The sequence below is a fragment of the Myotis nattereri genome, assembly GCF_964212035.1.
Source record: "Myotis nattereri genome assembly, chromosome: 13".
NCBI lineage: Eukaryota > Metazoa > Chordata > Mammalia > Chiroptera > Vespertilionidae > Myotis > Myotis nattereri.
The window spans coordinates 43,243,482-43,269,501 of NC_138088.1; the positions used below are offsets into that span (position 1 = coordinate 43,243,482).

General features: G+C 37.2%; 1 protein-coding gene across 2 annotated transcripts in view; it reads left to right on the forward strand.

Annotated features, from left to right (window-relative positions):
- SLF2 (SMC5-SMC6 complex localization factor 2) overlaps positions 1-23,362 on the forward strand; it is a 45,437-nt gene extending 22,075 nt beyond the window's left edge. For both annotated transcript variants that reach the window (XM_081104616.1, XM_081104617.1), the window contains exons 10-20: positions 2,295-2,370; positions 3,137-3,278; positions 5,399-5,501; positions 7,574-7,750; positions 9,089-9,186; positions 9,768-9,855; positions 11,495-11,626; positions 12,048-12,125; positions 16,514-16,600; positions 19,493-19,561; positions 21,506-23,362. In XM_081104616.1, coding sequence (XP_080960742.1) covers positions 2,295-2,370; positions 3,137-3,278; positions 5,399-5,501; positions 7,574-7,750; positions 9,089-9,186; positions 9,768-9,855; positions 11,495-11,626; positions 12,048-12,125; positions 16,514-16,600; positions 19,493-19,561; positions 21,506-21,541 — 1,086 coding nt within the window. In that variant the 3' untranslated portion in view covers positions 21,542-23,362. The remainder of the gene's footprint in view (positions 1-2,294; positions 2,371-3,136; positions 3,279-5,398; positions 5,502-7,573; positions 7,751-9,088; positions 9,187-9,767; positions 9,856-11,494; positions 11,627-12,047; positions 12,126-16,513; positions 16,601-19,492; positions 19,562-21,505) is intronic.
- The last annotated feature ends 2,658 nt before the right edge of the window (positions 23,363-26,020 follow it).

Consider the following 26,020-nt stretch of genomic DNA (forward strand, 5'->3'; position numbering starts at 1 on the left):
CCCAGAATTTGCTTCAACTATCTTTACAGTACTTCGGTTATTTTTATTTATTGATTTTGAGAGAGAGAGAGAGAGAGAGAGAGAGAGAGAGAGAGAGAGAGAGAGAAAGAGAAACATCGATGAGTTGTTCCACTTATTTATGCAATCATTGCTTGATTCTTGCATGTGCCCTAACTGCGAGTCCAACTGGCAACCTTGGTGTATAGGGACGACACTCCAACCAGCTGAGCTACCCAGCCAGGGCCCTTGAGTTATTTTTAAATAACTATCAGGACTGTCCTCTTTCTCCACACTAAACATTCTGCAGTCACTAAATTTCCAGTCTCTTTACTGATCATCTTTCTGATAGACCTTTAGCTTGTCAGTGTCACTCATAAAGTATTTTCCCCTTCCTATATAAATGGACCTATGCTTCAGATAAGGTCTTTCTTACCAGCAGTTTCTAGCAAGCTTTTTACCTATCTACTCTACCCACATATTTCTATTTATTACAATTCAGAATTTTATTTGCTCTCATGACAGGCCTCTATTCTCTAATTATGTAATACATATTTTTTCTTAAACTTACAAATAAGAATTTACATTTAGCTTATGTTAATTTTCATCTTCTTGATGTGTGCCCATCATTATGACCTTTTTAAAACCCTAATGATAGCATACAAGCATATCTTTGTGTAAGCAGTTTTTTTGTGTGTTTGTTTTTTGTGTGTAAGCAGTTTTTTATATTCTTCGTATTTATTCTTTGAAAACCAAACTAATAATTATTTTTTAAGCACTTTTTCTGGTCTCACTTCTCCTTTCCAATTCCAAATTCATTTTTCATGATGTAGAGACCAATTTAAAAGTTTTTAAAAATAAATGTCAGAATTCATTTTAAATGTCTTTTTTAAAATTATTACTGTTATTTAAGAGGGAGAGAGAGATAGAAACATCAATTATTAGAATTGTCAATCAGCTGCCTCCCACAAGCCTCCAGGGGGATCGAGCCCACAATCCAGGCATGTGCCCTGACTGGGAATCGAACTGTAACCTCCAGGTTCATAGGTCGACACCCAACCACTGAGCCATACTGTCCGGGCTCAGAATTCATTTTAATGCTATAGTCCTAATTAATATTTTGTAAATTTAATTGTGAAAATGTTTTACATCTTTGTGATCTAAATGTAGTAGACCAGAAAGACAGTTTACTATTTATTTATTTTTTTACTGTTTTCAGAGGAAATTCACGTGGGTTTTTGTTTTGTTTTTTAAATATGTTTTTATTAATTTTAGAGACAGAGAGGAAGGAGGAGTTTTAAACTTGTGCTTTTATTCCCAAAGAATTATCTTGTAAAATTTTATTAATTACATGACTCTGCATATAAATTCCTGTGTAAAAAGGCCAACTAGGTCAAAGTGCAAGGACAGCCGTGGCTGGGTGGCTCAGTTAGTTGGAGTATGGTCCCGTATAGGTTCTATACCTTGTCAGAGCACATACCTAGGTTATGGGTTCAATCCCTGGTCGAGGTGCATATAGGAGGCAACCAATTGATGTTTCTCACATCAATGTTTCTCTCTTTCCCTCTAAGATATCAATATAAACATAACCTCTGGTGAGGATTGGAAAAAAAAAGTACAAAGACAATAACTTTGCATAAATTACTAAATTATTTTTAAAATTTTCCCAAAGTACACTCACACTGGCCATACTACCTGTTTCCTAGTACACTTCTGAACACTGAATATTATCAATATTTTCAGTCTTCACCAATCTTGAAGTCAACTAATGACATCTTGTTATTTTTCTTTGTATTTCATTGATTATTGGTGATACTGAACATCTTTTTAAAAGTACGTTGGTATGTTAATTTGCATATTTGTATCTTTTCAAGTATTTTTACTAGTTCTTGGTTTGATTATTTTGCCTGGGAAGTGATCAAGCTGTCAGCCTTTTCCTTTATGGTTTTTGGGTTTTGTGGCATGATATGAACTTGAAAATTATTTTATAGTTTCAAATGTTATATTTGTCTTACTATAAATGAAGTTTTTAAAAATAACATGTGGGAATTGAAAAGGCCCTGACTTCAGAATGAGACCTGGATTTAAATTCCAGCTGCTCATGTATTATGTTGGGTGGAGTATTTTAATCTCTCCGAGCCTGTTTGCTCCTATGTGTGATGTATGACCACTTCATAAGGTTTTTATAAGTATTAAGTGAAATGCACATAAAATACCTGTTGTATATGTGGCTGGCAAATAGTAAATGCTTATGTTTTCTTTCTTCTCCTTAATACTCTTATCATTCATCTACTTAGATGATGTCAGTTCATACAGACTGTATTGTGTCCGTGCAGATTTTAAGTACATTGATGGAAATAACAATTAGAAATGGTGAGTATATAATGGTAATTAGCATTATGAATTATTGGTTGATATGTACCTGGTCTTTTTCGTATTGCTGAAAATTACTAGTAGGATATTTGGGAATATAGAATAAAAATTATTTTTGTAATCTAAAAATGAAATGAAACTCCAATCAAAAATGAGTGTCTGCATTTTTCTAATTGTATAAGATGTTGCAAGTGGCAGCCCTTACCTAATATTTACCAAGTCATGGCTTACTGTGCTAGATAAGTAGAAATAGTTGCAAGTTTACTTATTCAGTCAGTTAACTTTAATTGGCTCTTGGTGAGCAACAATATTATACTGATTGTGCACTGAGGCAGTTGATAGTGTCTATTGCAAAAGTGTGACAATTGCTTTTTCAAAACCTTTGAGATCTCTTATAATGAAACAAGCATTGTGATCTAGCTGTTTTACTTGTTTTGAGGATTGTGACACATAGGCATTGGTGATGGTAAAATCACCCTGTGCTAATAGTAGTGGTATTTTACCATTGTTATTTCCATCTTTTCAGATGTGTTGCTTTTATCCATCACTCTCAGATACTTTGTTCATAAATATCATTTCTTTCATATTTATTTGAAAATTTGTAGTTTTTATATGATCATTCTAAACAACTATATTGTTAACATATCATTACCAGTTGTCATTATATAGAATCACTATAATAATCCATATTTCACATGCAGACTGTCACCTTGCAACTGTGAGTTTGTGAACTCAGGATTTGAGATAAAATATTTTCTTCTAATAGATACCTTCAGTGATTCACCAGTTTGGCCTTGGATCCCGTCATTGTCTGATATAGCAGCTGTGTTTTTCAATATGGGAATTGATTTTAGATTTTTGTTTCCTCTGGAGAATCTTCAGCCAGACTTTAATGAAGATAATCTAGTGTAAGTTTTCTTTTCATAATTAATGCTAAAAGCATTCTTTTAAACAATTTTTATATAAGAATAGTTAATAGTCATTCTTTTAATAACTTTAATATCCATTCTTGATTTTTTTAAAAATCTCTCAAAGTTGAAATGGATCTTGAATTAAATACATGAACCTCTGTCTTCAGCTAAAGCCATCATCATGTTTAACAAGGGAAAATAGAAACTTTTTTTAAAATTCAAAAACACAGTAATAATATTTTACGTGTTTTCTGTTTTGCTCTCCCTTTGTTCTAACCAAAATATCTGCTTGTTCTTTCTCTAAATTAGCCATTGTTGCATTGGCTCTTCCTCATGCTGACCCCTCAGTTCCATCCTTAGTGTTTCTCTGTCAAAATATTACCTGTCTTATTTATTGAAACACTATTTAAAAGAGCAAAAGACAGTCCATTTATTGGGGACAGAATATGGTACATTAATAATAATCATCACAACTACTAAAACATATTGCTTAGTATGTGCAAAGCATGGTTCTAAGGTCTTAATATGTAGCATTTCATTTAATAATCACTACAACTACTAGTATTTTCATTCCCATTTTGCTGGTAAGTAAGGCATAGAAACATATTAAGTAACTTGCCCAACGTGTATAGCTAGGAAGGGACACAGGACTACCAAGCAGATATTTAAAAAATAAAAAGTGCCCTGACCGGTTTGGCTCAGCGGATAGAGCATCGGCCTGCGGACTCAGGGGTCCCGGGTTTGATTCCGGTCAAGGGCATGGACCTTGGTTGTGGCCACATTCCTGGTGGGGAGTGTGCAGGAGGCAGCTGATCGATGTTCCTCTCTCATCGATGTTTCTAATTATCCCTCTCCCTTCCTCTCTGTAAAAAATCAATAAAATATATTTTTGAAAGATAAAAAGTTCTTCACATATGGAAGTATCTCTATGATAAATATAAAGTGAAAAAAGAGATGTGCACAAAGTAGTATATAGTATGCTAACATTTATATTAAAGGTGTGAGGAGGTGAAATACTCATATTTATTTGTATATGCATAAAACACTTGTGGAAAAAAGGACTAAAATTAGTAGTGATTGTGGGGAGGGGAAATGAGTGGCTGAAAGTCTAGACTGGGAGTATAATTCTTCACAGCACACTGTATCTATATACCTCTTGACTTTTTAATCAGATTAAACAAGAAAAATTTTTTTTTAAATCACCTAAGGGTATGCTTTTTATTGATTTTAGAGAGTGGAAGAGAAAAACATCAATCAGTTGCCTCCCGTACATGCCCTGCCAGGGATGGAACCCTCACCCTAGGCATGTGCCCTGACCAGGAATCAAAGCTACAACCTTTTGATGTACAGGATGATGCTCCAGCCAACTGAGCCACCCAGTCAGATCTTTTGAATGCCAAGTTCATGTGTCTCCTCTTCACTTACCTCAGTCAAAATTGGGGGCTTACAGTTGTTTCTTTATATGCTGTGGCAGTTTCTTTAAGTCATAGGAGGCTTTTAAATACTAAGAGTTCTTTGTAGTCAGAGCCATCATCTACATAACTCTCTGACACCAAAAGCAATGAGGATAGTGCCTTATAATAAGTAGTTGTTCAAGGAAAAACTAATGCATCGAGATAGAGATCAAATTAGTATTTACCTGGAGTGAGAGAAAGTATATTGACTTGCATCTGGCGTAAAGGGACTTTTAGGGGTAATGGAAATGTCCTATTTCTTGATTCAGATGGTGGTTACACTAGTATATATATTTATCAAAATTTAAAATGGCCCTGACCAGTTTGGCTCAGTGCATAGAGCGTCGGCCTGTGGACTGAAGGGCCCCGGGTTCGATTCCGGTCAAGGGTATGTACCTTGGTTGCGGGCACGTCCCCAGTAGGGAGTGTGCAGAAGGCAGCTGATCGATGTTTCTCTCTCATCGATGTTTCTAACTCTCTATCCCTCTCCCTTCCTCTCTGTAAAAAATCAATAAAATATATATTTTTTAAAAAATTTAAAATGAGCATATTCCTTTTATTGTACGTAAATTATGCCTCAATAAAATATACATTTTTGATGTTATATTTCTTATAATTATTATATTGTACCGAATTTCGTTTTGCTTTATTCACTTTCGATAGTTCTGAAACACAAATGACACTGGGGGGAAAAGGAAGTGAAGATTCATCTTGTAAGCCGATTTTTTCAACTCTTCCTGAAACCAACATTTTAAATGTGGTTAAGGTAAGTAAAACACTTATGTGTGTCTTAACGCAAAGCTGGAACCATTTACTTTGGTGGTTAATAGTTTTAAAACAAAATCAGTAGTGTTTTACCAGGTGATTTCCCGTCTCTGAAATTCCTTAGCAATAATCTTTGTTTTAAAGATTATTTTTGCTGTTTTTATTTTGATTTTTAATATTAGGAGTGAAAGGGATCTTTAGATCAGAGTATATATTTAACATAGTTCTAGGAATACTTTACTAAGAAGCTTTTTGAAACTAATATCTTTAAAACCAATAATTTTTTAGAATTCAGATGTATGAAGAAAAAATATTACAATGTAACTCAGTGACTAAGAAAGTGTTAAAACATTTTTAGTGGCTGGATCAAATCAGCCGTGGACAAACTATGGCCCGCAGGCCGGATCCGCCCGTTTGAAATGAATAAAACTAAAAAAAAAAAAAAGACCGTACCCTTTTATGTAATGACTAGGGGCCCGGTGCACGAAATTCGTGCACTGGGTGTGGGGGGGGGGGGGGAGTGTCCCTGAGCCCAGCCTGCCCCCTCTCACATACTGGGAGCCCTCAGGCGTTGACCCCCATCACCCTCCGATCGCCTGATCGGCCCCTTGCCCAGACCTGATGCCTCCGCCAGAGGTGTCAGGCTTGGACAGGGGACCCCCATCTCCCCCCGATCACTGGCTCTGGCCCCCGCCCAGGCCTGAGGCCTCTGGCCCAGGAATCATGCCTGAGCAGGGGACTCCCATCTCCCTCTGATCGCTTGCTCCACCCCCCGCCCAAGCCTGACGCCTCTGACCCAGGCTTCAGGCCTGGGCAAGGGGACCATCATATCCCCTCAATCCCTGGCTCCGCCCCCCACCCAGGCCTGATGCCTCAGCCAGAGGAGTTGACCCTCATCACCCTCCAGTCACCAATCACCGGATCGGCCCCTTGACCAGGCCTGAGGCCTCCGGCAGAGGTGTCAGGCCTAGGCAGGGGACCCCCAGCTCCCCGCGGTTGCAGGCTCCGCCCCTGCCCAGGCCTAACACCTCTGGCCTAGGCGTCCGGCCCGGGCAGCGGGGACCTGCAGTGGCAGCGGGGGGCGCCGCGATCGTGGGCTTCGCTTTAGGCCCAGGCAAGGGACCCCTAGCTCCTGGGACTGCCAGCTTCGACCGTGCCCAGCTCCCATTGCTGGCTCCACCCCTACTTCCTGCTATCACTGGCCAGGGCAGCAAAGGCGCCTGGTTCTCCAATCATGGCTGGGGGGCAGGGCAAAGGCGGCCCCAGGGCCGCCTTTGCCCTGCCCCCCAGCTCTTAGCTCCCCCCTGGGTTTCAGATCACTGTCAGTGGCAGGGGGCTTCTTCCTGCTTTCCCTTTCGCCTCCCTGCATTGTGCCTACATATTCAAATTAGCCGCCATCTTGTTGGCAGTTAACTGCCAATCTTAGTTGGCAGTTAATTTGCATATAGCCCTGATTAGCCAATGAAAAAGGTATCGCCGTACGCCAATTACCATTTTTCTCTTTTATTAGTGTAGATGTTTACTTTGAATTTATATTAGTTCACACAAACACTCCATCCACGCTTTTGTTCCGGCCCTCCGGTCCAGTTTAAGAACCCATTGTGGCCCTCGAATCAAAAAGTTTGTCCACCCCTGGATCAAATCAATGATATTATGCCATTAAGAAAATCTTGAGCCCTAGCTGGTTTGGCTCAGCGGACTGAAGGGTCCCAGGTTCAATCCTGGTCAAGAGCACACGCCCAGGTTGCGGGCTTGATCTCCAGTAGGGAGCGTGCAGGAGGCAGCCGATCAATGATTCTCTGTCATTGTTATCTCTTGCTTCCTCTCTGAAATCAATAAAAATGTATTTTTTTTTTAAGAAAGAAAAAGGAAAATCTTGAAAATGAGAAAATAAGGAAGAAAATACTTAATCCTATCACCTAATTCAACTACTAGCATGAGTATTTTTTTTCCCTAGGCAACTGATGTTTTGTTTTCTACATAATTCTCTCTTGCATTTTTTATTTAAAAGTTCTTATTTTACACTAAGTAAAATTTATCTCAAGTAGCTTTGTCTCTGCATTTGTGTCAAAGTTTCTAGGCTTATGTACATCAATACATCCAGAAGGTTACCAGGATCACGAAATAATGTTGCTGATTTTAATGTTATTTAAAATGAGTTTGGAAAAACAGCTGAAGCAGATTCCTCTAGTGGACTTTCAAAGTCTCCTGATAAACCTGATGAAAAACATCAGAGATTGGAACACAAAGGTAATATTATTAAAAGTTTAGTATTGGTTTTCTGGTGTAACATCACAACTTGACTTTCACAGTGCATGCAGAATAGTTTCTAAGCTCAGTTAAGATCTTGGGCAGATGAAAAATAAACTGAGGAAGGGACTATCTTTGCTGGGACTATATTATTTAAATTCATTACAACTGAATCATCTCTAAAACTATTTTTTCCACATATCTCCCCCTCCCCCCACCCCAATGTCTTTATTGGGGAATTACTGTGGGCCAAGCATTAATGTAGATGCTAGAGATACATCTGTGAAAAAAGACAAAGCCCTTGACCTCATGGTAGTTTTACCCTAGTCAGAGGGTTATATAATAAAGTTGCCCTAGCTGGTTTGGCTCAGTGGATAGAGCGTCAGCCTGCAGACTGAAGGGTTGTGGGCTGGATTCCAATCAAGGGCACATGCAGGAAGCAGCCGATCAATGATTCTCTCTCATCATTGATGTTTCTATCTATCCCTCTCCCTTCCTCTCTGAAATCAAAATATATATATTTTTTTTTTAAAAAAATAAGTAAAAAGTAAATGTAGATTATATTATGTCAAGTTATAATAGGGCTACAAATAAAGCAAAACATGAGTATAGAGAGTAGCAAGGCAGTCAAGGAATGCCTTTCTAGAGTGACCTTTGAGCAGAGACCAAAAAGAAATGCTGGAGTAAGTTATACATACAAAAATATAAGTTGAACTTCTGCAGCCATATTGAGGCTAAACGTGCATAATTTTTGTTAGACTTTTAAAAATTATGTTTTTCAAGCTTTTTGGTGGAAAACTTCAAAGAAATGTAAAAATAGAAGAAAGTGTAATGAACCCCTAACTACCTATCACCCAGCTTCATTATTATCAAGACATTATCTTGTCTCATCTGTTATCCTCCCCCCCCCCCCCCCCCCATATTTCTTTACCCTACTCAGGGATTATTTTGAAGCAATTCTGTTAGACTTTAAATACTGGAATAGCGAAAGATCCTTAAAATGCAAGAAATCCCAGGTCCAGGTAGATGTACAGTCTTGTACAACTCTCATTATACACCTTTGGGAACTGATATTTGTATTCAAATCACTTTATTCTTCCAAGAAGGAAATTTAAGTACATATAGATAGGTATCTGTTCAGTCTGTTCTAGAGTTTAAGATAAAATTTAATCTGTGTACTGTGTACATTTTAGCAGGTACTAGACTCCATGCTGTTTCTAAAAATGAGTGCTCTTTTCATTATAATGCTTCCATTATGGCAAGATCATTGTAGATGATCTGTTGGATATTTGATTCCACTGTCCTGTTTGAAAAATCTTACTCATTCTTTGTTTTCAGGTGCCTGAACTCTGTGTGGCCATAAATGAACTCTCCAGTCATCCCCACAACCTTCTGTGGTTGGTACAGCTGGTCCCTAACTGGACATCCCGTGGAAGGTATTGAAAAGTGAGAATTAAACATTTAAAAATGTATAGTCTTATCTAGCCGATGTGGCTCAGCAGTTGAGCATCGATCTATGAACCAAGAGATCACGGTTCCGTTCCCAGTCAGGGCAATTGCCTTGGTTGCGGGCTTGCCCCCCAGTTGAGGGTGTGTAGGAGGCAGCCGATCAATGATTCTCATCATTGATGTGTATGTGTGTCTCTCTCTCCCTCTCCCTTCCTCTCTGAAATCAATAAAAATATATTTTAAAATGTATAATGTTTATATTAATAACATAATGCTTTTGGGACCTTTATTTCCTTTTATCATACCTTAAGTGTTAGATCTGAGTCTTTTATTTCATATTCAGCTCTGGGAAAATGTATTCACAGCCTGATTCTGATAAGGCAACTCTAACTTTATGTACAGATATTTTACATGAAACTTTTACTATTCTATTAAAGCTTATATGTTCTTATATAGCCTTCCCTTGATTAGCTATATTTTCAATTAGCCGGACTAGAAGAACTTTTGGCTCATTCATCTGCTTCTCAAACAGTATTGATTAAAATACATTCTAAAATTGTAATTCCAGGCAACTGAGACAGTGCCTCAGCCTAGTGATTATTTCAAAGCTTTTGGATGAGAAACGTGAAGATATCCCTAACACCAATAATCTGCAGGTATAGGTAACATTTTTGTATTCCTTTAATAAACGGAAGAAGTAGTAAAATGTAGGGAAAGTTGATGGATCCTGAGTCAAAAATCCTAGGATTAGATCTCAACTCTCAGACATAATACTATTCATGTAATCTTTAGGATGATACTTAATTAATGAGATTTTGTTTCTTCATCTGTGAAATGGAGATGGTATCACACCCGCTACCATCTCCATAGGACTGTTGTGGACATTTACATCAGCGATCGCCAACCTTTTGGACCTCATGGACCACCAGTGGTCTGCAGACCACTGGTTGCGACCACTGCTCCAAAGGTTTCCTTAAATCAGCAGTTGCTAACCTTTCAAAACTCACGGACCACCGGTTGGCAACCACTAATTTAGATGAAATAGTATATAAAACCTGCTGAGAAAATCATAATGTGCTATATATGATGTCATTTATTAAATTAATGCATCAAGGTTAGCAATTTTATCACAAAATTAGAAATTGCAAAACTATCTATACTAATAAAAGCCTAGGTGGTCATCATGCCCTCATGCCCTCACGATCCATCACTAGGGTGGGTGGTGCTTGACGCTGCTTGCACTGCACGGGGCCACGGGGGCAGGACCCCCAGCTCCAGCCTACCTCTTTTGGGCAATCGATCGTGAGGCTCCTGCACTGTGAGAGGGCACAGGCCAGGCTAGGGAACACCCTCCCCTCCCCCTCAGTGCACGAATTTAGTGCACTGAGCCACTAGTTGTACATTAATTGCATCTTCTACCTGTTTTAATATTAGTCTTTAAATTGTAGAGCTTAAGCGTTGTTGCCCTTCAGTACTTATTCAGTAGTAAATATTCACATAGATACACGAGTGTGTATAAACATGTCCTAGGCAAGTTCCACTCTGAGAAGTCCTGAAGGCTTTTTTCAAACATTAATAGTACTAATGGGACTACTCATAGTTATATTTGAAAACTCAACATAGAACCGGATTTAGATGTAGTGTTCTTGTTTGAATTGCAGTTTGGTACAAGATAATCTGGGGGGAGAAGGGGGATGAATTAGAGACTCTGCCCTTGAAAACAACCTAAGTCGTTGAAACAAACAAACAAAAAACAACCATTGTGGTACAGTGTAGTAAGAGCAATGATAGAAGTGTGCACAAGGTGCTATGGGACAGAGAGATTAAAAGAAACAGCTGCATTGGTGGAGTTGTGGTAGATTTGATTCCAGATACTTGGGGACCACTTCTGAGTCACCAGGGTCATTATCAAATATCTCTCAGTCCTTTCAGTGATATTTACTGCCTTCAAAAGGGAATTCTTTTAAAAATTCAGTGACTTCTACTCACAGATTCAATTATGCTGACTTTCAAATAATTTCACAGAAAATACACTCTTTGATCTCTATTATAATGCCATTTGGTCTCCTCCTTACGCTTTTATCATCAATTACAAGCACTAATCTTTAATTTAAAATCCCTTTTAAGCAATTGAGGACTTTAAAATAGAAGAGAAATTGTTATCAGTTAAAGGGCCAAAATTAGAGAAGCCAAAATGAACAGAGGACACACTAAAAAAATAAATAAATAAAATAAAAAGCCTGAGAAAGAACAACTGTATTGCTCAATATTTACTCAATGTCTTTCTTTTGATAGATATCAGTCCTACATCGATATCTTGTACAAATGAAGCCTTCTGATTTATTGAAGAAAATGGTCTTGAAGAAAAGAGCTGAACAACCAAATGGCATCATTGATGACAGTCTTCATTTGGAACTTGAAAAGCAGGTATCTGAAAATAGATCATCTCAAAAAGAGTACATATGAGCATGACTGATGCCACCTTCCTAACCGTAGACTGATATAGCATAGGCATTTAGAGAGTACTATAAAGTGAATGTTACTATCACAAAATTCTTCAGTAAACTTGAGAGTTGAGGTTGAGGTTAAAAAAGGATGGTTATTGGTAATTTAATACTGGGAATATTTTTTTGTAGCCCTTTACTTGGGCAGTTGTGAGGTAAAATGAATGCACTTGCGTTAGAAATCAGAAAGTCTGGGTTAAATGCATGGCTTTTTCGTACTTACTGACTCAATTTACTTTAGCAAATCCTTAATCTTTCCTGGGCAGCTTTCCCAATGTGTAAACTGGAGTGATATCTATGCTAGCTAATTTCATGGGTGTTCATTTTATTCATTTCTCTAATAGGCATATTACCTGACCTACATTCTTCTTCATTTAGTTGGTGAAGTTAGTTGTTCCCATTCTTTTTCTTCTGGACAACGGGTAAGTAGTTTTAAATAGTTTTTGGTTTTTGTTTTTAATAAATGTCACTATTGATGGAATGAATGAATGAACATTCCTTTTTAATTATATTAAACTAATTGGGGTGACATTGGTTAATGAGATAAGTTTTTCCCAGCAGGTGTGGCTCAGAGGTTGAGCGTCAACCAGTGAACCAAGAGGTCACAGTTTCGATCCCCAGTCAGGGCACATGCCCAGGTTTTGGGCTCGATCTCCAGTAGGGAGCGTGAAAGACGCAGCCGGTAGATGTTTCTCTCTCATTGGTGTTCCTCTCTCCCCCTCTCCCTCTACAAATCAATAAAAACATTTTTAAAAAAGATTATATAAGTTTTAAGTGTACAGTTCTATAATACATCATCTATATATTGTATTGTGTGTTCACCACCCAAAGTCAGATCTTCTGTCACCACATATTTGAACCCCTTTAACCTTCTTCTACCTCACTCCACCTCCATTCTCCTCTGGTAACCACCATACTGTTATCTGTGTCTATGAGTTTTTTGTTTGTTTTGTTTGTCCATTTGTTGCTTTCTGTTTTATATCTCCATGAGTGAAATTATGTGGTTCTTATATTTTTCTGTGTGACTTATTTTGCTTGGCATGATTCTCTCAAGATCCATCCATGTTGTCCCAAATGGCAGTATTTCATCTTTTCTTATGGCTGAGTAATATTCCATTGTATATGTGTACCACATCTTCTTTATCCAATCATCCATCGAAGGACACTTAGGTTGTTCCCATGTCTTGACCACCATGTGAACATAGGAGTTCATATATCTTTACAAATAAGTGTTTTCAGATTTTTTGGGTAGATATCAAAAAGAGTGATTGCTCAGTCATATGATAGTTCTATTCTAATTTGGGGGGAAACCTCCATACTGTTTTCCATGTACCAATTTATGAAAATTCTTTTGTAGGAGAAAATTTAATAAAAGTTAACCTTGGATTTGCTGTGTAACAGTTATTTTCAACCTTTTTCATCTCATGGCACATATAAACTAATTAATAAAATTTTGCGTCACACCAAATATATATATTTTTTTGCCAGCCTAACCAAACAAATAGGTACAATTTTGATTCATTCATGGCTATTATTGTGTTGGATATCGTCACTTTTTTTATTTGATACTCTAAGGGAAAAGCAGTCAGTGCCCCTAACTAAATAGTCAGGTATTGCATGTTTTAAAAATTCTTATGGTAGCCCTAACTGGTTTGGCTCAGTGGATAGAGCGTCAGTCTGCGGACTCAAGGGTCCCAGGTTCGATTCCAGTCAAGGGCATGTACCTTGGTTGCAGGCACATCCCCAGTAGGGAGTGTGCAGGAGGCAGCTGATCGATGTTTCTCTCTCATCAATGTTTCTAACTCTCTATCCCTCTCCCTTCCTCTCTGTAAAAAAAAAATCAATAAAAAAATAAAAATACAAGATGACACTCTGACCAACTGAGCCACCCAGGAGGGCCCCACCTGTTAATTTTTAAACATGTACTCATGAGATTACATTTTGGCTATATGGGCGTTATTAGGTGTATTGTCTCCTGTTTGTGTTCATAATGAACACTGTAGCTATATTTTCCTTAAAGTTAACATCAAGCAACCAAACCTGAGTACAGTGCAGAAAACAAGCATACACAGGTAAAACCTTAGGCCTGTGTCACCATTGTGTGGGGTGCCCACTGGAAGAATTCTAGCATGCTATTTAGGAACATAATTTCAGTGGGAAATCTACCACTGTCAGATTTTTCTTTTATTTTTTGGAACGGAGCTAAGACAATCGATTCGCAGAGTTTTTCTTTCTTTTTGCTCAGTCCTAATTTCAATAGTTCAGGCATTCCAGGTAACAGACGTGTAAAATATCTATTAAAAAAATAAAAAATAAAAATAATCATTCTCCCCTTTAAAAAAAAAATTCTTATGGTACACTGGTTGAAAAAGCGCTGCTTTAAGATATAAGCACTTCTGTCTAAAAACTATATAATTTCAAAACCTTTATTTTATTTTATTTTATTTTATTTATTTATTTTTTTATTGCTTAAAGTATTACAACGGGTATTATTACATATGTGTCCATTTTTTCCCCCCGCCCTAGACAGTCCCCTAGCCTCCCCTATCCCCCAGTGTCTTATGTCCATTGGTTATGCTTATTCAAAACCTTTATTGAATATTATATTTTTGTGATTACACACAGTACTAACATGGATATGCTTATTCATATATCTCTACCAACCTATGCAAGCATTTTTGTAGAGTAAATTCGTAGAATTGCTAGATCAAAGGTTATAAATTTTTCAAATTTTAATTATTTAAAATAGCTATTATCACATTTCCCTCCTAAAAAAGTAACCATTTAGCCCTGGCTGGTATGGCCCAGTTGGTTGGGCTTTATCCCATGCTCCAAAAGGTTGCCAGTTCAGTTCCTAGTCAGCGCACATGCAGGGGTTTGGGGCTCCATCCCCAGTGGGGGGCGTGCAGGAGGCTGTCAATTGATGTCTTGCTCTCACATCAATGTTTCCCTCTCCCTTTCTCTTTAAAAGTCAATTTAAAAATTTTTTTAAATACATTTTTATTGATTTCAGAGAGGAAAGGAGAAAGAGAGGGAGATAGAAATATAAGTGATGAGAGAGAGTCATCAATTGGCTGCCTCCTGCATGCCCCCACTGGGAATCGAGCCTGCAACCCCTGCATGTGCCCCGACCAGGAATTGAACCTCAACCTCCTGGTTCACAGGTCGACTCTCAACCACTGAGCCATGCCAGCCAGGCAAAAAAGAAAATATTTTTTAAAGTATCTATTTACATTCTTACCTTAGTATATTCAACTTAAGTATAGGTATGAGAGTGACTGTTTTGGACTATATACTTCTAAAACTTGAAAGACATTTAATTTTTCTTTTTTGCTCAATCCTTCTCCCTCTCTCCCCACCAACCGCCGCAACACCCTTGCCCACCAGAGCACCCCTGCCTGCTCTCTATGAGTCTGTCTTTATTTTGCTTGGTAGTTTAGTTTGTTTATTAATTTCCACATATGAGAGAAATCATACAGTATTTGTCTTTCTATGACCGGCCTATTTCACTTAACATAATGTTCTCTAGGTCCATCCATGCTGTCCCGAAGGGTAAAAATTTTCTTCCTTTTTATGGTCCAGTAGTATGGTACGTTGTATAAATGTACCATAGCTGTTTTATCCACTCACCTACTGATGGACACTTGGGCTGCTTCCAAATCTTGGCTATTGTAAAGAATGCTGCAATGAGCCCTAGCTGGTTTGGCTCAGTGGATAGAGCGTCAGCCTACGGACTGAAGGGTCCTGGGTTCGATTCCGGTCAAGGGCACATGCCCAGATTATGGGCTCGGTCCCCAGTAGGGGGCATGCAGGAGACAGCCAGTCAATGATTCCCTCTAATCATTGATGTTTCTATCTGTCTCTCCCTCTCCCTCTCTAAAATCAATAAAAATATTTTTTTTAAAAAAAAAAAAAAAAGAATGTTGCAATGATCATAGGGGTGCATATATTTTTTTGAATTAGTGTTTCTGGTTTTTTCAGATAAATTCCCAGAAGTTGAATCACTGGGTGATAGGCAGATTCACTTTTAATTTTTGAGGTAATTCCATACTGCTTTCCACAGTGGCTGCACCAATCTTTATTCCCACTAACAGTGCACAAGGGTTCCCTTTTCCACATCCTTACCAACGCTTGTTTATTGCTTTAGTCATGAAAGCCATTCTGACAGGTGTGAGGTGATATCTAATTGTGGTAAGACATTTAATTTTTCAAGAAACTACTATTAAAATAGTTTATAGAGAAAAATATGTTAGCTGTTACTTGAATATTTTATGAAAAAAATGTGTTAAAGGAAGGACTTTTAACACATTACGTCACAATCTGGGCTCTGGGATTAATTTCCATTAATGTGCTTCAATTCGTAGCAAAAAAACAACTTTTATTTTTGTGTATATCTTTTTTTTAACATATTTTTATTGATTTCAGAGAAGAAGGGAGAGGGAGAGGGAGAGAAACATCAATGATGAAAGAGAATCATTGATCAGCTGCCATTTGCACACTCCACACTAGGGATGGAGCCTGCAACCCAGGCATGTGCCCTGACCATGAATTGAACCATGACCTCCAGGTTCATAGGTCAATGCTGAACTACTGAGCCACACTGGCCAGGCTATTATTGTGTATATCTTTTTACATTAACTAGCAATAAACCATTGTGGCAGTTATTACTTCACTGATACGACTGCTATTGTGTTGGGTGGTTAAATCAGAGATTGCTAACTGGAGAATGGTAAATTTTTAAACGCTTTTGAGTTTTAGTAATTTGTAATGCTTCAGAGTTGTTTTCATTCCTTGCATTTGTTTTGCACAGAAACACTTTGTGCACCTCTGTGGGGCTTTGGAAAAGCATGTTAAGTGTGATATTAGGGAAGATGCAAGACTGTTTTATAGAACTAAGGTAAGTGTGCATTTCATTTTTTCACATGTTTTTTTGTTTGTTAAACATTGGTTACATTAATATTTGAGGAAGAGAAATTTTACTATGCTTTCTATTCTAAAATTCCTGACAGATGAGGAAAATTCTTCTATTAATGAAGCTTACGTACAAGTTAAGACCTTTATGTTTAACACTAGATTGCCCAAGGAAGTCATTTTGACTGCTTTTTAATTTCAATTAGAAAAACAATTATGTATATAAGGACACAATGTCTTAGAATTTTGTGACTTTTTGTACAACATATAAATGCGTTTATTAATAATTGTAGTTACCTCCCCCTCCTTCATTTCCGGTATATATATATATATAGGTGTTATACGTATATTGCCCAAAAGCAGTCATTTTGACTGCTTGGGAAATTTTAGACTCTTATTATTGAATTGAGTAAATTTCTTATATGACCAGTTCAGCTCTGTATTGAAATAACAGTTTTCGGTTTTTTTCGATTACCGTCACATGATAACATACAAGTACATGATAAATTGTCGATACTTGATAAGTTGCAGTTGCTCAATAAGCTAAACTAGTACTTGTTATTCGAATCTTTATGCAGTGATACTTGTTATAATAAGTTGTTTATTTTATTTCTTTTGCGCCCTAAATTCGTGAAAGAAATGTCGAATAGAAGTGAGTTATTGGAAAAGCTAAGGAACATAAGTGAAGAGTGCTCCGATATTATTCTTTCACAATGCAGTCATTTTGACTGCTTTTGGGCAATATAGGTATATACTAAATTTCAGTCTTTCTAGTGTTAAGTAGACTTGAAGGATTAAAGCATTGTTTAAGTAAATATAAAAGTTTTAAAATGGTGGTTATAAAAGTTTGTTTTGTTCAGAGAGAAGAAATAAGGTAGGCGTTATTCTTTGAATATTCCACCTGAGAATGTGTTAAAGGAAGAAGGACTCTTCAAGTCTCTCAGTCCTACCCATCAGCCAGTCTGAGCTCTAGGATGGAAATGATTTAGCAGTAAGCTTGCTAAGCTTTTTCCTTAAAGGTTTAGTATATTCAAAGAGTAAAAAAGCTAAGTATATGAGTATAGAGTTAGGAAAACAACTTTAGTATTAATAAAATTATTTGGCAGTTTTTCCTGAAACACTAACTTAACACTTTTTAAAAAAACTTTTTCTTCTAAGAATATTTTTATTCCAAATCATCTTTTAGCTTTTATAATGCAAAACTGATTCCTTTTGTCCCTGTGTTTGAATAGTCATTGAATGTTGACTATCTGCTTTGTAACTATATCTTACATTAATTGGCTGTAAACGTTAGCCCATTTGGATTTAGTATCTGTATTTATTTTAGTAGATTTAAGTTAAATACAATAATAAGCAACTAAGAAAGCTGTATCAGGTTGCAGGTTTTCAAATACATGTAGGGGATAGCTCTTTGGCCTAGAGTGGAAACTGTAGTTTCAGAAGCACACATTCTTTTGAATACTAACTAGAGTTACTGGCCCGTAGAACTCAGTGGTAGTGGCTACTGCTGACAGACATGGTAAAAAGAGACCACCCAAGGTTTTTCTTTTTTAAAGCCAAGGGCAGGACATAGATTGGTGCCAGGGCTCCTCTTTCTTAAAGTGGAGAATAACGTAGAGGTCTATGGAAATTGTTTAGGGGATGGCCCTGTTGAAATAGTTGAGTTGAAATAGTTGAGAGCCTCTCTCAACAAGCCTCTAGGTGGTAATTGTTTTAGAGAAACTGAATCTACTGAACTCTAAATGGAGGGGGGGTGGAGGGGAAGACCTTGCGCCCTGGCTGGTTTGGTTCAGTGGGTAAGAGCGTTGGCCTGCAGACTGAAGGGTCCCGGGTTCAATTCCGGTCAAGGGCACATGCCCGGGTTGCTGGCTCGAGTGGGAGGCGTGCAGGAGGCAGCCAATCAGTGATTCTTGCCCCTCATTGATGTTTCTCTCTCTCCCTCTCCCTTCCTCTCTGAAATCAAAAGTATATTTAAAAAAAAAAAAGATCTTGTAATTTACTTTATAAACTTAAAGTAGCTATAAAATTCCTGACTTGTTTAAAACATTTTTCTCAGGCTGTTATGTTCAAGACCTAATTGAGAATCTCTAGAGTGGTAGGAAAATTTAAGTTTTACATAAAAACTTGTTAAACCTCCAAATGTAGGACTGTACCACGTATTTAAAGAAGCTTCATCATGTTGAAAGGAACAAATGACAACCATTCTTTGTGGCCTTCAGACTTTCATATAGAAGCTGGGAACAGCCTAAGCCTAGGGCCCCAATAACAAAAGCTCCCCTTTAGCTTCTCTGAGTGTTCAAAAGCCAGCAAATTGAAAATGTGTGTCTTGAAGATAGGGAATATGTTTTTGTGGATGATCTTTTGTATCTAATTGGAAAATGGAGTCCTAAGTGTTCACTATTTTAGATTATGGGGATGAGTCTTATTAAGCACTGATTTTAAAGCACCTTCAGAAGATGAGTAGTTGCCGAAACCGGTTTGGCTCAGTGGATAGAGCGTCGGCCTGCAGACTGAAAGGTCCCAGGTTCGATTCCGGTCAAGGGCATGTACCTGGGTTGCCGGCACATCCCCAGTAGGAGATGTGCAGGAGGCGGCTGATCGATGTTTCTCTCCCATCGATGTTTCTAACTCTCTATCTCTCTTTCCCTTCCTCTCTGTAAAAAATCAATAAAATATATTAAAAAAAAAAAAAAAGCAGAGTAGATTCTGTTAAAAAAAAAAAAAAAAGAAGATGAGTAGTTTATTTTTTTATTTCTTGACAAAAATCAAATTGTGTGTAGGCCTGTCACAGTTATCAGATCTTTTGTATCAAGCCTTAAATTGATTTTAGGTGAGGATGTTTTAATCTGATCCTTTTCCCCTATTTGATATTTTTAAGGTAAAAGACTTGGTTGCCAGGATACATGGAAAATGGCAGGAAATTATCCAGAACTGTCGGCCTACTCAGGTGTCATTTTATTAAACAGTTTTATTTATTCTTAATAGTTTTGTTAACTGGTATTTCTTCATATTGTTTGAAAAAATATGACAGCACTTCTATGTATCTTAAGATAAACTGAAAACTCCAATATAATAGTTTGGGGGGTTTTTTGTTTGCTTTATATTCATTAATTTATTTCAAGAAGTGTACGTGCATCAAATGGAGGTTATATTTCACAAGAAGCATTTTTCTTAACAGCTTAATTGAGATAAAATTCACATATCATACATTTCAGACATTTAAAGTTTACAGTGGTTTTTAGTATATGTAGAGTTATACAGCCATCATCACAAACAAACTTTAGAACATTTTTGTTAGTAAAAAAAATAAGTCCCATATCCACTAGCAGTCACTCCCATTCCCCAACCACTATTCCCATTGCACCAAGCCCTAGACAACTACAGACTTTCTGTCTGTATAGATTTGCCTGTTCTTTATATTTCATATAGATGAAATAATACACTATGGTATTTTATGACTGGCTTCTTTCACATAATGTAATGTTAAGTGAATTCATGTTGTAGCATGTATGTTCTTCTATTGCCAAATAATATTCCACTGCATGGATATATCACATTTTATTTACCCACTTATTAGGTGGGCATTTGAGTTGTTTCTATTTTCTGGCTATCAAGAATAATGCTTTCATGCATATTTGTGTACAGGTTTTTGTGTGAACATATCTTCTCAAGTGAAAACATCTTGGGCATAAACCCAGGAGTAGAATTGCTGGGTCATATGGTAATTCTGTTAAGTGTTTTGAGGAACTGCCAGACTTTTCCAAAGTGGCTGCACCATTTTACATTCCCACCAGTCTATTTGAGGTTTCTAATTTCTCCCCATTCTGTCAACACTTGTTACCTGTTTTTTACTAAAGCTTAATGGGGGGTGGGAAGTAGAATCTCACTGTGGTTTTAATTTGTGTTTCTCTAATGACTAATAAGCATTTTTCATGTGTTTATTAGCCATTCATATAGCTTCTTCGGAGAAATGTCTGTTCAATTTCTTTGCCCATTTTTTAATTGAGTTTTTATCTTTATTATTGAATTGTAAGAATGTTCTTTATACTCTTAAATACAAATCCCTTAGTAGGTATAATTTGCAAAAATTTTCTCCCATTCTGTGTGTTGTCTTTTTATTGTCTTGATGGTATAGTTTGTAGAACAAAGGTTTTTAATTGTGACGAAGTCCAGTTTTATCTCTTTTTTCCTTTTATCTGTTTTTTTTTTCCTTTTGTCATGTTTTTGGTGTCATATCTAAGGAGACTTTATTTAAGAGAGGTATTGTTTAAATACCTGCTATTAAGTTTTCCATCATGCTTGTTTACAAACGAACTTCTCAAATTTTAATGTGCATAAGCATCAACAAGGAATTTGTTGAAATGCAGATTTTTATTCATTGTCTGAAGTTAGACCTCAGATATTCTGCATTTCTACCAGGTTCTCAGGTATTGCCAATGCTGCTGGTCCAGGGCCTAGGCGTTGCTTATATTTTTTATCAAAGTAACAGGAATACTGAATATTAATTAGGAAGCAATCTCACTATTTTATGACATTTTGACTCCCTTGTTGTTGGTGTCCTTCATAAGATATGCATGCCCTATTAGAGAAGTCTTTGAGAAATCTTAAGCTGTATTAATCTGCTCAACATTTTACTTAATTTTAAATATCACCCTCTAAATGTGTGTGTTGGTGAAGAGAAATCATCTTGTACTTACTTTATACTTTTTAATTGTTAGACCACAAAATATGAAACTTAAATCTGATTATCATAAATTTTTAGAGAATTATATAATATAAAGATTTTATTTCTTTTGTTATTAAAACTTGATGATGATAATATGTGTTATAAAGATTAATTCATAATTTGGTTTTTCTTTATTCTGTTTTTTTCCCCTCTTCTATTTTCTAGGGGCAACTTCATGACTTCTGGGTTCCAGATTCTTAACAGGAGTTGCAACAGCAAATATATGAACCAAGAGAAATTCAATAAGAGCCTTTCCTAGAGGAGTATAAAGGGTTACTACAAAATCCAGCGGAATGCTAAGAAAATGGGCAGCAAGTGTGCCACTGGAATATCTAGTTTGAGGCTGGTAATAAAAGAAATTGCCATTTCTGAGGCAGATATGAAACACAATCTGCTTAATTAAGGCAATTGGCCTTTTAAAAGAGTAGAATCCTATAACAGGTTGGAAGAGTAGAAGCAGCTTATAGTTGCATGTCTTATCTGCCCCTATTAACTAACTCCTCTGTTAAACGATAAGCCAGTGGTGGTGTTGTTTTTGTTTGTTTGTTTGGGTTTGTTTTGTTTTTTATTGTATTTGTGGCAGTTGGATAATCACATGAAATATGTAAGAAAAGATTTGGACCAATGTGAGAAGTTATACATGGAAACCAAGACCAAGTTCTAGTTGGGTTTAATTTTCCCTTTTGGTTATTTTAAAACTTAATGGAAAACCTTCATATAAGTTTAGTAACAAAAAGGATAAATCGCTTGTAACTCCTACAAACCATAGGAGGTTCCAATCCATGCATTTTCCTTCACTATTCAAGATTATAAATCAGTTAGGTTTTTTAAAATACATTTAAATGGTTGAGAAATAGAAGGTATATTGTCAGATCCCCTTAAGGGGCAAAGGTTAAGCTATAAAATAGTGGCTCTGTTTTCATGCCAAAACATTCATATGCAGTTTGTTTTAATCTCCAGTGCATTTTTTAAAATACCAGTTAAATCATAGAATCTTGGCTAAATCTTAGAATTCTGGCCCCTTAGTAGCCATATTACAGAAGTGTCTTATTGTAAAAGCTTAAATATCTGGACAAGTTTCCAAAACCTTATTTTCATGAGTATATAACCTTGGCAGAAACCTGAATGGTGTTTATTCTTTAGAACATTGCCACATGTGTTTGCACATACACGTGTGTTTGTGCTTGTATTTTAAAGTTGTTGCACTTAAAAACCACAGCTGCTCTAAACTCTTAAACACTGGAAAGCCACCCTTTGGTTTACATGGTGGAGGGTTAGTGGAAATACATATGCTGGTCTTAGCCCAAGGGCCCTTCGAAGCCCTTGGTAGTAATAGACTCTTATTAGCTCTGAAAAATTCTTTTGTTGACTGAGTGTCCCTTTTAGAAGGGTTTCTTTCATAAAAGAAAATGCCAGCTTCTTTTTTTCTTTCAGTATTAACTTGGGTGACGTTGCTAGCTCTCCTGAGCACCCTGAGGTCTCCAGTTGTGGGGGGAAAGATGATGGGAAAGGGAATTGGACTTGATGTTTGTAGTTTGATAGAGGAGAAAAGAAATTTTGGAAAATTGGCTTTCTACCTCTGAATTGAGGCTGAGGAGTAAAAAACATTGTATCTTTAATTTATCATTTAAAATACTTTTGAGCCCATGTCAAGCATTGAGCAGTTAGAGATTTTCTAGGGAAGACGTAAGTAAATTCAGTTCCTGAGAACCCTGTCAGACCAACTAAAGTTTTATTCCGTATTGAGTTTACTGGTAAGAATATTAACTTGATACTACCTCTTAAGGGTATTGTTAGAAAATGCCACTTCTGGTTAGTGAGATAGATACAAAGAGTTATATTTGACAGAAGCTTGAAACTCTGGCATCTATCTGCCCAACAGTGGGGGCTTTCACTCTGTAATTTAATACTTTGTAGATACATTATTTGTGTGTAATTTTATAAGTGTTCATATTTTTCTCATTTTGCATTGTGTAAAGTGTACAAAATCTCAAAAGTATAAAATACGGCTTCTATTGCTTGTAATTACAGTGTGTAAATATTTTCTAATGTGTACATTGATGGGGGGCAAGTGGGATATTCAGGTGTGTTTTTTTTTAAGTGACCCTTTTATATTGCAGTTTCAACAGGTAACTGCCCATCAAATTTAAAACCACTTTGATACATTTTTATTTAGCAGTTCCAATAAGAAAAGTCTCTATTTTTAATTATCTTTCTCCATTAGAGAAATATGCTTCATGTGTCCCTTTAAAATAAATGGCCAAACATCGGTTTGGACTCTTGTACTTGTGACTCTGGTAGACGTCTCCAGTCTCCAGGTCATGTTTCAGTCAGTATTTGCATTCAGGTTCTCATAAAAATGGTGGGATTCTCTTTTAGCACAAGTAGCCCATGGTTTTTCTCCCAAATCAAGTACTACCCTTCTCTCTCTTGAGTCCCCTTGCTTTGTCTCCCTCCTGCTGTTGTTGCCCACCCAGTGGACGGGATGGTAGTGGGGGAGAAAATGTTCATTGCACAGAGAATGTCAGGCCAGTTTGGGACTTGGCAAACAAAGCTTGCACTGAGTGGTGGTGTGTTTGGCAGTATTATTACTGTGCCAAAAAATCACCTTGTCTAATTTTCTGGATATGTATGTCAAACTTCCTACCCTTATTGCAAGCTAAAATTTAAGGTATTTGTAAGTGTTTATGCTTTTGTGTGTAACTGTTTGCCTTTTCTAAACTGCTTTTCTTGTTATCTGAAAATACAATTCTATTCGTTATATCATGTTAAGTGAAGATGCTCTCCATGCACAAAATGCATCTATGTAGCAGTAAAGTAACAGCATTTGTACATTTTTTTGTCTATCTCCTGACGGCAATGGTGCCTTTGTCACCTTTTGGAAGGTTGGCATTTTGTTTTTGTTTTGAGATACAAGTAATAGCTTGCTTTTGACTTCACAAATATCTCCCCAGATGTAAAAGAGAGAAAATGGTGTGTTGTCATCCAGGCTCAGTTGGAACATTTGCATTTTTATTTCTGTCAAGCAAGTATAGTTGGTGGGGACTGGCCAGTAATAATGTGTCAAGTCTTTAAACCAAGAATAATTTTTACATTTTAAAATAAAAACTTAAGAGTTGATCCATTAACAAGTGACTTAGTTTGAAAATTAGGGAAGGACTGTCCTGATTCGCCTCCACGGAGGCAAGATTAGGGTGCAGATGGGTGGGCATGTAGAGCATGATCTGTGGTTATTTATTACTTCTTAACAGTGGTGCACCTCTAATCTGTGTGTTTCTTTTCCCTGGGCAGTCCTGTCAGCCAGTTAATCCACCAGCTCCTAGGCAGTTTACAAGGAGATACAGGTTTTCTTTTTCTTTCCTTTTTTTTCTTTCCTTTTTTTTTTAAAGATTTATACTACATCTTGTTTAAAGTCCTATGAATGTATGTGTGCATTATTAAAATGGCTTTTTCTCAGTTTGAACATGTGTTCAGTAATATTTGTTCGGGAGTGGGGATGGTTAAGTATCTGGAATGTCCTGTTTCTTCACCTGCCCCATTCCCTGCTTTTTAAACTGATTTCTTCCTCTTTTTAAAATATATATATATATATATATTATTGATTTCAGAGAGGCAGGGAGAGGGAGAGAGATAGAAACATCAATGATGAGAGAGAATCACTGATTGGCTGCCTCCTGTACGCCCCCCCCTGGGGATTGAGCCCACAACCCAGGCATGTGCCCTTGCCTGGAATCGAACCCAGCACCCTTCAGTCCTCAGGCCAACCCTCTATCCACTGAACCAAACTGGCTAGGGCTTCTTTCTTCCTCTTGATTTGGATTCTCCAGGCAGTCTTTAGTTTGATGTCTCCTGTTTCTGGAATAAATACTTAAAACCATAGTTGTATATAGTTCACTTTTATATAACCAATTAATAATTTGCTATTTACTTTGCAGTTAGGAATTCAGTAATCTCATTCTTACATTACCTCATTCACTATGTTCAACAACTGTTGAGTCCCTACCTACTACCTGCTAGGCACTCTTAGGATTCAGTGGTGAACAACAAACAGAGCTCTCATGAATCTTACCTTCTGGTATCCAGGTGAAAATACTTTGTTATTGGGCAAAGAGAACTGGAAAATAATACTCTTGGCCTGACACCCCTGTTCTAGAGTCCAGGAGAAGCTATACAATGTGGAGGCAGGGCCGGATCACTTCCAACCTGCCAGGCAGATACAACCCTGGATATACCAGCTGTGGGGACATTGGTTGGCACCACCTCACAGGAGTTATGAGGTCATAGAAGGGCTAAACATGATTGCCAGGGGCCTTGGGTCTCGGTATCATGTTGATATTTCTCCCTTCTGACAGGCTAGTTAAAAGGAGACAGCCTGTAAGCATTTTTCTCTGACAGTGGAGGAGTAACAGCATAGGCAAAAGCAGAGACATTGCCTAAGAACTGGGACACAGGCAGCACAGCCTTGTACAAGGTCCTTGCCCTTGCACTTAGTCATGACCTCAAATCCCAGATTCACCAGGACAATTGTTTGATCCTTGGCAAGTTACTTAACTTCTCTGTGTCTTAGTTTCTTCATCTGCTAAAACGAATAATGAGTTTGTGAGGGCTAAATGAGCGAATGCATGAAAAATATTTAGCAACGTCTTGGCATATAGCAAGAACTCAATAAATGCTAACTGT